The sequence below is a fragment of the Prunus dulcis genome, chromosome 8 (assembly GCF_902201215.1).
Source record: "Prunus dulcis chromosome 8, ALMONDv2, whole genome shotgun sequence".
Taxonomy (NCBI): domain Eukaryota; kingdom Viridiplantae; phylum Streptophyta; class Magnoliopsida; order Rosales; family Rosaceae; genus Prunus; species Prunus dulcis.
The window spans coordinates 4560737-4572976 of record NC_047657.1 but is presented as its reverse complement, the minus strand read 5'-3'; the positions used below and the strand labels follow the sequence as shown (position 1 = coordinate 4572976).

At 37.6% G+C, this 12240-nt stretch overlaps 2 protein-coding genes and 1 pseudogene across 2 annotated transcripts; 2 read left to right on the top strand and 1 right to left on the bottom strand.

Moving 5' to 3' along the window:
* Nucleotides 1–1536: 1536 nt before the first annotated feature.
* On the top strand, nt 1537–5895 carry LOC117637590 (TMV resistance protein N-like). Its single transcript, XM_034372521.1, has 5 exons — nt 1537–2108; nt 2254–3298; nt 3468–3734; nt 3823–4911; nt 5025–5895. The coding sequence occupies exons 1-5, from the start codon at nt 1606–1608 to the stop codon at nt 5634–5636; spliced, it is 3516 nt and encodes a 1171-aa protein (XP_034228412.1). The 5' UTR covers nt 1537–1605; the 3' UTR covers nt 5637–5895.
* A 3213-nt stretch (nt 5896–9108) lies between these two features.
* LOC117638305 lies at nt 9109–10480 on the bottom strand (annotated as a pseudogene).
* Nucleotides 10481–10688: 208 nt separating this feature from the next.
* LOC117638304 lies at nt 10689–11634 on the top strand. Its single transcript, XM_034373440.1, has 2 exons — nt 10689–11478; nt 11576–11634. The coding sequence occupies exons 1-2, from the start codon at nt 10689–10691 to the stop codon at nt 11632–11634; spliced, it is 849 nt and encodes a 282-aa protein (XP_034229331.1).
* The last annotated feature ends 606 nt before the right edge of the window (nt 11635–12240 follow it).

The window sequence follows — 12240 nt, the reverse complement described above, 5'->3', positions numbered from 1 at the left end:
GTAGAGAAACAAGGAAATACATTCTCTCTCTTATCAAAGGCATAATTTTGAGATCCACATATCCCGTATACTTTTCAAACTGAAATGAATATAAAAATACATTTTCTTTTTGTTTGTCTCGGCTCTTTCAAGGACAACAAAAGGCAGGTTTCTTCTGTAAATATTTCTTCAACTCATTGAAACTCTTCTTCTCCGTAACTGTGCCCAGCAACTTTGTTTTATGTTGTTTTATTAGCTGATTCATCCTATCACTTACTCCGTAACTGTGCTAAACAGCCGCACTCCTTGTGCAACTTTTTTTTTGGGTTTTTTGTTTTTGGTTTTTGTGTATTCATGGTGAAGGGAGAGAGGAGGAGGTGGCGGGCATGGGTCTGTAAATTTCCCCTCCAATTCGTCTTCATCATCTGAATTGGCACTGGATTCTTTTGGGCAGTGGCTGGCTTGGTGGGTTTTGGGAGGTGGCTGGGTGGTTCTTTGTGCTGCGACGGGAGAGTGGTGGCTGAGAGGTGGGAGAGTCAGGAGGGAGAGAGGGTTGGCTGGGTTGGAGAAGAGGGATGAGTTTTTTTAAAATTATTTTAATATGATTTAAAAATTATTTTTAACATGTATATAATTATTTTATTAATTTTTTCATCCACATGGAAGTCCACGTCATTAAAAAATGGGTTTCATTTTTAACACGTCAGTATTTAACAGACTTACTAACAGTTTGGTTAATGAGAATAGCAAATTATAGGGTTTCCACGACATTAAGTATGTATTGATAAATATTCCCAAAATCAAATATGAATTCGTAAATAACCCTATAAATTGAGGAGTTTACTGTAATTTGTCAAAAAAAAAAAAAAAATCGTCGGTTTTATATATGACCCGCCTCGTTTCCTCACCCATTTGTCCTGTCAGTGGGATGGGGAAGTATTGTCCTTTTAATTGATAAAATCTGTGAAATTATCGCCTCTTGATTCCTTTTTTGTTTGATATTAATAACTCTTATGTAGCCATTAACCATGTACGCATTAAAATCATCCATGTCGCTGTTATTGATGCCGTGGAAGAAAAGTGACATCCCACATTTCCAATGACATTGCGACAAATGAATAAGAATAAAAAAAATTTCATCGTAGCAAAATAGTTTCGTTTTGTCCGCTAGATCGAAGGATGATTCTAGATCCGAGTGAGACAGGCGTCCCGAGTATGTTCGCTTTTTCTATTGTTCATATGACCCCGCCTCGCATCCTCACCCATTGACTTGAGCATCTGCATACCAGAATCCCAGCAAGGCGGTTGTGTTTCTCTGGTCGCTTAAGTTGAGTTCTTCTCTATTCTCTAATTTTGCTCACAGCTATTTATCCCATTTGTATTTAATCTGCCCTTTCTGAGTCTAGGGGTTGGCTGATGTAATTTTAGGTTTTGAACATTTGGGGAATTTTAGGTTTTTTTTTGTTTTTTTTTGTTTTTTTTTTTTTGGGTGGGTAAGATATTTGATTTTACTAAGAAAAATGATTGAAGCGACTCAGAAAAACTAGTCTTATAATTGCACTTTCTCCAGCAGATTGCTTTGACACCATCTCCGGTTCGTTGGCAGAATCGAGAAACTAGTCTTAAATGGAATTGACAACAAAGAGAGCCTGTTCATCACCTCTTCCTTCAGCTCGTCCATGGAAATATGATGTCTTTATCAGTTTTAGGGGAGTAGACACCCGCAAGGGTTTTACAGCCCATTTATATGAATCACTGCTACGTCAAGGAATTAAGACTTTCACTTGTGACTCAGAACTTCAAAGAGGAGAAGAGATTTCTTCACAACTCTTATCAGCAATTAAAGAATCAAGAATTTCCATCGTTGTGATCTCTGAGAATTATGCTTGTTCAACATGGTGCCTGGATGAACTTTCAAAAATTCTTGAATGTTCTCAATCGAGAGATTCAGTTCTACCAATATTCTATGATGTGGATCCTTCTGATTTACGAAAGCAAAGGGGTACTTTAGCGGCAGCCTTCGTTGGCCTTGAAAAAAGGTTTAAGCATGACACTGAGAAGGTGGTGCGATGGAGAGCTGCGTTAAAAGAAGTTGCTAGTATTTCTGGGTGGATTTCAGAGGATAGTTGGTAATATTAATTCTTTCTTTCGTTAGATTGTGCAATTTGCTTGATATACATCCAATAGCCTCATACTAACTCTTGCAGTGTCTTCACTTCATTTCTTTTACTCATATTCGATCACATTCCGATCACTTTCTTTTCTTCCTTGTAGCGATGAACCAGAGCTGATCAAAGAAATTGTTGCATGCATACTATCTAGAGTACGTCCTGACTCTCAAGAAAAGCTGGTTGGAATTGATTCAAGATTAGAACAACTGGATTTGCTTTTAGATGCAAGGTCAGAAGATGTTCTCTATATAGGGATATGGGGGATGAATGGAATAGGTAAGACAACGATTGCGAAGATGCTTTACGAAAGAATTCTTCATAAATATGAAGTCGCAAGCTTTCTTGGCGGTGTTAGAGAAGATTCTGAGACAAATGGTCTAGTCAGTCTACAAAAAAGCCTTTCCAAGAGCCTTTTGAATAGAGATACAGAAGATGGGGGCATTCATGAAGAAGCCCTAAAGAATAAGTTAAGCCAAAAGAAGGTTCTTCTCATTCTCGATGATGTGGACCATATAAGTCAGTTAGATAAATTATGTGGAAATCAAGATTGGTTTGGTCCGGGGAGCAGAATCATTATTACAACTGTAAATGAACAACTGCTAATTGCACATGGTGTGGAAAGAAGATTTAAAGTGCAGGAGTTAAATGAAGATGATGCTCTTCAACTTTTTAGCTGGAGAGCCTTTAAAAGAGATTATCCAGATAAAAAATTTACAGATCTGTCAATAAGTTTCTTGAATTATGCCAAGGGACTCCCATTAGCTCTTAAAGTGCTGGGATCATTTTTGTATAAAAGAGGTCAAGATGCATGGAGCAGCGCATTGTATAAACTGAAGGAGGTTTACAAGGGAGATGTTATGGATACCCTTAAAATAAGTTATGATGGATTAGACGAGCAGGAAAAAAATGTTTTCGTTGATATCGCATGCTTCTTTAAAGGAAAGTGCAAAGATCAAGTAGTTGAAATGCTAGACAATATGGGCTTTTGTTCGCGTAGTGTTATGGATGTTCTTATTGAGAAGTCTCTGTTGACAATCTCAGATAACAAGGTTTGGATGCATGATTTGTTACAAGATATGGGATGGGAAATTGTTCGTCAACAAGCTACAGAACCTGGCAAACGCAGCAGGTTGTGGACCAATGATTCGGTAAGAACTTATATATGGATATACAAAGTATAGATAAATCTAGCAATCAACAGAATACAAAACAGACGATTGATAATACTAATCTTCATCTCCTTGTGATCTGTGATCTTTGGACCAGTTATCCTTTATTATATTATGCAATTCACTTGTTTTTATTGTTCGTTATTAGGGGACCACGGCAGTTCATGGCATATCCCTGGACTTGCGTGAATCTAAAGAGGCACAGTGGGATTTCAGAGCCTTTTCTCATCTGGTTAATCTTAGTTTCCTTAAGATCCGTGATCCCCAAGGCCTCAACTGTTTTTCTAATTCCTTGGGGTTTCTTGAATGGAGTGAACATCCTTTAAAATCTCTCCCAACAGGTTTCCAGCCGGAGAACATTTCCGAACTCAGCATGCATGATTGTAGCATTCAACTGCTTTGTAATGGAAAACAGGTGTTTACAACTAAAGCATTTTTTTTTCTATCTTTCTTTTCTTAAAAAAAAAATCTAATTATTCTTCATTTCTTATAACTCAATACAGAATTTTTTCGGCTTGAAAGTCATCGATCTTCGTCATTCTCTAAATTTGACAGAAATCCCAGATCTTACAAGCGTCCCAAATCTTGAGAGATTATGTTTTAAGGGATGTAAACGTCTAGTTGAGATTCACCCATCCACAGGAGTTCTCAAAAGGCTGATTTCCTTAAATCTTGAAAATTGCAGAAGTCTAAAGAGTCTTCCAAGTCAGATTGCAATGGAATATCTTGAAAGTCTTATTCTTTCTGGTTGCTCAAATGTTAAAAAGATTCCCGAGTTTGGCGGACATATGAAGCATTTGTTGGATATTTCCTTAGATGGGACTGCAACTGAAAATATACCTTTGTCTGTCGAACGCCTGACTAAACTTTCTTCTTTGGATTTGAGAAATTGCATAAATCTTCGTTGTCTTCCAAGTAACATTGGCAAATTGACGTCTCTTCAAAGTCTTCGTCTTTCTGGATGCTCAAATCTTGACGCACTGCCTGAAAGCTTTGGGGAACTACGGTGTTTGGAGATGATTGATTTAGCTGGAACTGCTATTAAAGAATGGCCGTCTTCCATTGTCCTTTTGAACCTTAAATCATTATTTTTTCGTGGACCAAAAGGGCCGTCACGACAACCATGGCATATGGCTCTCCCTTTTCGATTAAGGCCAACGAAGAGCCGTCAGCATATGAATTCCTTCTTGCCTTCTCTATCTGGGCTTCGTTCTTTAACTGAATTAGATCTAAGTGATTCAAATCTTGTTGAAGGAGCAATCCCTGCTGATATAAGCTGCTTATCCTCTTTAGTATCTTTGAACTTAAGCGGAAACAATTTTCATAGCCTTCCTATAACCATTAGCCTACTTTCTAAGCTTGAGAACTTATACTTGAGTGATTGCAAGAGTCTTCAATGGCTTCCGGTCCTTTCATCATATATAACTTTAGAAGTAATGGCCGATGGTTGTACTTCACTCAAAACGTTGCAATATCCGTCAAATTTGGACAGATTGAAGTCCTCATGTTTCAATTTCATCAATTGCATTGGGTTGGTTGACAAAGGAGGCTGCAAGAAAATAGCATTTAGTATGCTCAAAAGATACCTTAAGGTTCTCTGTCTCTCTCTGTCTCTGTGTGTGTGTGTGTGTGTGTGTGTGTGTGTGTGTGTGTCTCTCTCTCTCTCTCTCTGTGTGTGTTTAACGTCGTAGTGTATATTGTGCAGAGAGTTCCATATCCTGGCGATAGATATGAAATTGTAATTCCTGGAACTGAAATTCCTTCATGGTTCAGCCATCAAAGAGTGGGGTCTTCAGTAAGTGTACAGCTAACTCCGCGTTGGCATGATAATAAGTGGAAGGGATATGCTCTGTGCACTGTTTTTGAAGTATTTGGCAGTGGATGGGAGCTCAATTGTTTTTTGAAAGTCAATGGGAAAGAACAGTATCCTGCACCTCTATTAGTAACTAATGTCCAGCCTTTGTCAGATCATCTTTGGCTATTGTACATCTCTCGTGATTTAACATTTGGGAATGAGTGGCAACACAGCTGCAATCAGTTAATATTTTCATTCAAGAGCTCAGGCCCCAGCTTGGTAAAGAAGTGTGGTGCCCGTTTGGTGTATGAACAAGACGTTGAAGAGTTCAACAGAATGTTGACCCATTCCAGCCGCACAATTTCACCTTATGAGGCTACGAATGTCCATCATGATGAAAACTCTACATCTGTGCAAGGTGCCATTGTCCAGCCAAGTTACAATCACTGTGAGTGGAAAGGACTATATGGAAGTAGTAGTTTTCATGAGGAATCAGAATTCAAAAGATTTCGAAGAATATGAAAGTTTTGATCACTGGATGCCCCTAAATAGTCTTAGAGGCTAATATGGTATGATACTTCTCTCAAGATAGTCTCTCAGTCACAATCTCAATTTCTGTGAGCCAGTAGATGTGTTTCATAATTGTTTATGCTAACATTTTATGCCCCTTTTCTTTTGCGTTTGGTGTCTTTTTGTTTACTTGTGAAAATATACTACCTTTGTCAGTCGAACACCTGACAAGACTTTATTTATTAGAAATGAGAAATTGCATGAGACTGAATTCTCCTGTTCTCAAAAGGTTTATTCCTTGAATCTTAAAGATTGTAAAAGTCTAGAGAGTCTTCCAGGTCAGTGAAAAAGTCTAGAGAGCCAGTTGATGTGTTTCACAATTGTTTATGCTAACATTTTATGTTTCTTTTCTTTTAAGATTATTCATCAAGTGGAGTATAGCTTGGTTGAGTTCTTTCACCTCTCCACTCATGTGGACAGAGGTTCGAAACCCACATGCAACCAATGAATATTTTTGTACATCCCCTTTCTCTAATCGCTTGTACTAAAAATAAAAAAAAATTTATCCATTATTTTACAAATAAAAAATTCAAATCCGAATAAAACACGAAATGTTCAAATGCTCAAGATTAATACTCAATCATCTGTATTCAACATGATTGTCCTCAATAATATCCAGCTGCACTGGGATTTTGGTAATGTCATGTAAATTAATAAATATTACCATGTGGATTTTGTTTTTATATATTTTTCTTTTTAATAATTATTAAAAACTACACCCAAAAAGAAGAAGAAAGAAAGCCCTATCATCCCTGGACTTTTCGCCTACAACGCTCCCTTCTTCCTCTATCAAATCTACCTATCTCCATCCTCCATTGTTGCTCCCTTCTTCCTTTATCAAATCTATCCATCCCCATCCTCCATTGTTGCTGAGATTTGGAGTTTTCTCAATAAAATAAGAAATTAAAAAACCCTATTGTCTGTAGCCTCACATCGATTTGTTATTATTTAAAAAAAAATTGTAAATTTGACTCTTCCCCTTCAAATTAATATTTTCTTACATACCAAAAAATAAATAAATAAATAAAACCCTAAACTCTTTCTGAAGGTGAAACTATGAGCTAGCACTACAACCACCGCGGCTTCCCCATCTTCCATCTTTCTCTCCTCATCTCCCTTTCCCCCTTCCTAGTTTTCTTCCCCTCTCATCTTCTCTCCCTAGATTCTTTTGGATTTTGGGTCCTCTTGCTCAAATCTATCTAGATCTTGTCTTTTGTTTGTTTGTTTGTGTGTTTTCTGTTGTAGGTACTTAGTGACTTTTGTTGTTCTTGGATATGTCTTGCTGTTGCTGGGATGGTTGCAATATGATGTTGTCAACCCAGCCTTTTTCTTTGGTTTTCGTTGTGTTTTTGAAGCAAGTACTGCAATCCACAGTAGGCACCATGATTTTGTTGCAACTTTTGGTCCACTCATATGGATTTTGCTCCAGTTCAGTGTTTGGAGTTGGAAAAGTGATTGCTGCCGGCTTGTGTGAGATCGGTTTTTGCCTGTGCAAAATAAGAGGTTTAGTCATGTTGGTGCTACGAGTCTCTTTGGTTTGCTAGAGAGGATGTGGTGCGACGTCCTTGTTTCTGTGTTGATTTTAGTCTAATAATTCTCAGAAACTCAATAAGAGTTTGTTGATGTTTATATTTAGTATTTGACTTTTCGATGCGGATTTGTCATTATTGCCGTTGCTCGGTGGATCTATATTGTAGGTCTGAATACAGGTGCTTGTCTAAACAAATTGGAGGTTTTAGGTTTTTCTGGCATGCGTAATTCTCTTCAGATCAAACCAATTTAGTTTTGTATTTGGTCACTGGAGATGATATACTCATATTTGGCATTGCAACTACTCTGTACTTTTTTTCTGTGTTATCAATAAAATTATTATCGATTTGAATATATAAAAAAAATATTTTCTTACCTACAAGCTACAGCCCATCGTTTTATTTTTCTAAAAATAAACCCAATTTTTATAAGAAAAACCCGATTACTAGGATCCAACTCATCAAGTTTCCTAATCAAGCTTAATGTATTAATTGTTATATTTATTTTTAAATTCCTATAATACACTTGCTTATATTTTTAACATGATTTATTTTAGATATTAGCTGCAATTCAATGCCGATTAATTGTGTTTCAATTTTGTATAGATTCCAAGGATTTAATGAGTCTTTTTTTTTCCTTATTTAAAAAAAATTACTTAAAGCTTCGTGTAATTACTATCGTATGGTTTGAATATACTCGTTGTTCCTATAAAAACAAAAAACAAGAATGTACTCTCTTTTTTGAGTACTTGATCATTTCGTATTTTAATTTTCAAATTGATGGCTTATTTATTTCCTTTTATTTATACCAATTTTCAAATTTAATAATTGTTATTGTTTGAAATTAATTTGTTCAAAGGGAAATAACATGTTGCTCTCTATTTAATCCCCTACGTGTTTAGGTGCATGAATTTACCTACATTTTCTCTTAGCAACCTATGCCTCTAGGTAGGTAAATTAATATACAACAAACTAAGGTTCTACATTTTTTCTTAGCTTCCTCCTCGAGAAAGGGATCTGGGCGATCAATCACTCGATCTAGCCCGTGTAACACCAGTACTCTTTTTATTTGTATCACGGTTGCTATCCGAGAAATCACCGTTTAGCTGCCACGGGGTGATACTTGCAAAACAGTCATGATGATCCAGTGGGAGGGATCTTCCTCACAAAGCCAAAGAGTATTAGTAGCTTTAATTGTAGTGATGGTAGGGGGCTGTTGGAAATCAGACACTTCCTCGGCCCAGCATGTTAAGACCAGAGCGTGACTAGGGAGCGAGTTCTTAAAAATTCTCATTTTATCGTTGGACTTCTTGGGAGCTTCATGTACCACGTCGATTTTTCCTTCTTTTATGAAATCTTGGATTTTTTACTTCAAAATCTAGCTTGCATCCGTCGCATTACGGGGAGTTTAAAAAAAGAATATGAATATGACTCTTCTCAACTCGAGTCAAGCGAAGCGTAGTGAGGGGAAGAACTACTAGAGAAAGGCTAAGCGAAGTTCTTCTCCAAATAGGTAAAACTCTTGGTAAACCTATTTAAATTGATACCGGTTAAGTACATTAACAAGTAAGCAAGTAAACTACCTTCAATCCACTAGTATAAGAAAGACGATGACGAAGGTTGTCACAAATAAAACCTACTTCAACTGAAGCGTGATAAATCAGCCATACTCTTTCCCAATCCATGCTATCTATGGCGTGTAGAAATACACCAGCTGTATGACAAACCTTTTTGCTCCAGGCGTACGACCTTGATACGTTACAGTTTTTTTCCGCCGGCCGGGTAGGGAAGAAGAAAAGGCTTACACCAGAACTCGTTGATCTGATCTTCTATGCCCGGGAAGGAGGAGTCAATAGAAAGAGCTTTGGATCGAAACCTTTCAATGGCTCCCTTAATTATGTGCGAGGAATTTTCCAAGAGATGAAACCATCAGTCAGAATACAAATAAGATCAGAATGGGCGATCAGAACAGGATCCGGTAAGCTAAAAAGCGCTGTTTGATGAGCCTGCGTAGTATTAGGTAATTGGTCGGGTAAAGACTAACCAAGCCAATGATGCTTCGCAAAAAAAAACTAAAAAACACTGTATTGGAAAATGTATACAAACCCATAAGACGGCCACCATGTATACAAAATCGGAGTTATCACAAACCCTTTCAAATTTATCAAGTCTGTGCTCCTCAATAATTTGCACAACCACATTTCTAACTCGAGGAACAAGAGCGATGCACATCGATTCTTAATACGAAAAGGATCATAAAAGCTGCTCAGCCATGGGAGATAATCAGACCAATTGAAAGCTCCCAAAAGCTCAAACCCTTCTCTAATAATCTCGTGCAACTCTCTGGCTTCAGCATTATTGCATGCAGTATCATACCTCTTACCAAGCACCTTGGTCATGATATTGTTAAGAGGAGCAGCTTGAAGATGTTTTCTTAGACCAACAACTCCACAAAGAGTTTGTTCATTATGAATGGACCTCAACATCATGGCACAATCAAACTGTCGTCCATCTTCGTGTGCGGAAATGCGTTTAGGAGTGAAGAGATTAACAGACGCAATTTTTCTCAGAAGTCTCCAGTATGATCCATTTTGTGCAAAACCAATGGCACGGCTGAATATGAGGCACTTAGCGGATTTCTTAATAGGGCGGTTGGCAAAGTGGGAAGAGGTTAAGATTTCTTTAGCAATATTAAGGTCAGAAGTGATTACAGCAGGGGTTGAGCCCAAACTGAAGGCCATGAGTTTAGTGGCTGCATGGCTAGAAGCCATGCAAGCCAAGGTACGATGAGGCAGACCATGGCTCAAGCTGAATAAACTACCAAAGAGAAGGAGGCCTCGTGGTCCGGGTATCGAGACCCGACCCATTTGGTTCCTGCCAATTTTCTATGCTATGACTCCTCTAGAAAAAGCCCAGGTTAAGAGGGTTAGAGATAGAAATTATGCAAGTATGACCAGGAAAAAGAAACCATTCAACAAGTTTTCTGTTCCCAAATGTACAACGGCTTCAATTGAAGGAATTGTGAAATGTAAGTGGTGAGCTGATAAGAATGTAATTAGGCCTCTAAGCTAAATGGTGTATTCACTTTGTCACTAAGATAGACAAGTGTTAGGCGTTAGTCATGTTAAGTGGTTATAGTTACGTGTAAAAATCCTAGAGAGCAGTTTTGTATGTAAGGCTGTGATTCTCAGTGATGTAAGAGAATCCAGCTATTCTTTTATACGGATATAGCTCACACTAAGCTTGCTCTATTTGAGTACAGAGCATGCAATAGAAAAATACACACTGTTTTGATTCAGTCAAGCTCACTACTCTCTTTGTGTTTTTCCTTCCTCCTTCAATCTATTCAAAACTCTAACATGGCCTCAGAGCCAGGTTGAGTCTTTTGATCTGGGCATAATCTGTGAGGTCACTGAGCTCAATCGAAGCTCAGCTAAGCATCTGAGAAGAGAAATTGTTTGATTCAGACCAAAAGATGGCTGGATCTGGAAGTTCAGAAGTAAGAACTCCGATCTTCTCCGGTGAGAACTACGAGTTCTGGAGGATTAAGATGGTGACGATCTTCAAATCTCTTGGGATATGGAGTTTGGTAGAAAAGGGGATTTCAACCCTTGATTCGAAGAAGAAGATGACGAAAGTTGAAGAATCATCGGAAGAAGAAGCTGATGCAGAGATGTTTGCTGTGCTCATGAAGGACGCAAAGGCTCTGGGCATTATACAAAACGCAGTTTCTGACCAGATCTTCCCTCGGATTGCAAATGCCGACTCATCTCAAATGGCATGGAATCTACTCTACAGTGAGTACCACGGTGGTGATCAGGTCAGATCTGTAAAACTTCAGAATCTCAGACGGGAATTTGAGTATATGAGAATGCGTGAAGGTGAACAACTAACTGCATATCTTACTCAATTAAATGAATTGATAAATCAAATGAAAACGTTTGGAGAAGTGTTATCAAATGAGAGGCTGGTTCAAAAGGTGTTAATCAGTCTTAGTAGAGTGTATGATCCCATCTGTTTGGTGATTGAAAATACAAAGAGTTTGGAGACTATTGAATTGCAGGAGGTTATTGCAATATTGAAGAGTCAAGAGCAACGTTTTGACATGCATAATGTGGACATAGCTGAGAAGGCATTTGGCTCTTTCTCAGTCGATACAAAAGGGCAGAACAAGAATAGTACTCAAACTGGTTCTACTAAGTCTCAGAAGAATTGGAAGTCTAACAACAAACCATGGGAGTCTAGACAGAAGCCACAGCAAGTTGGTGCTGCACAAACCTCAAATGGATCACAATATGTGCATCAAGATGGAGTGAAGCCTCAATGCAAAATATGCTCTAAATTTCATTTTGGAGAATGTAGATATAAGGGCCAATCTAAGTGCTATAAGTGTGATAGATTTGGACATTGGGCTACACTAGTAAAAAAAACCCCTTGCGCGACCAAATTTTGCGCGACGAAAAACTATTCGTCGCTCAAAATCACTTTGCGCGACGAAACTTGAAACTTCGTTACTCAAAGTCTTGCGCGACCAAATTTTGCGCGACGACAATACATCGTCGCTCAAAGTATTGCGCGACCAATTTTGCGCGACGAAAAATAATTCGTCGCTCAAAGTGACTTTGCGTGACGAAAAGTAAACTTCGTCGCGCAAAGTCCTTATAAAAATAAATAAAATAAAAAATTATTTTTTAAAATCTTTGCATGACGTAATCCAAACATTTTGTCACCTAAACCAATTTATTTTTGTTTTTTATTTTGTATGCATAACACTTAAGAATTTAAATGGTATATATATTTATTAAGTAACTTTAAATTTATTATTTTAGATCGGATCGGATTTTTATTAGAAAAATATATTCTTGTTGTTGGGATTGGGTTTTTGTTAGAAAATATATATTTTAAATTGACGATCGAATTATTTCATTGTATTCATATCGGGTCAGGGAGTGTAGCTGTAAAAAATCATCAAAATCGGAGTTAAAATAACCGTTAAATCTTGATTTTTCATTATAACCGTCGAAAAG

What these genes read in the sequence shown, in the direction of transcription:
- LOC117637590 (XM_034372521.1), top strand. Translation starts at nt 1,606, where the DNA reads ATGGAATTGACAACAAAGAGAGCCTGTTCATCACCTCTTCCTTCAGCT. An exon ending in GGTTGTGGACCAATGATTCG is followed by an intron (nt 3,299 to 3,467) that starts GTAAGAACTTAT and finishes GTTCGTTATTAG; the next exon opens with GGGACCACGGCAGTTCATGG. An exon ending in TGCTTTGTAATGGAAAACAG is followed by an intron (nt 3,735 to 3,822) that starts GTGTTTACAACT and finishes AACTCAATACAG; the next exon opens with AATTTTTTCGGCTTGAAAGT.
- LOC117638304 (XM_034373440.1), top strand. Translation starts at nt 10,689, where the DNA reads ATGGCTGGATCTGGAAGTTCAGAAGTAAGAACTCCGATCTTCTCCGGT. An exon ending in ACAGAAGCCACAGCAAGTTG is followed by an intron (nt 11,479 to 11,575) that starts GTGCTGCACAAA and finishes TGGAGAATGTAG; the next exon opens with ATATAAGGGCCAATCTAAGT.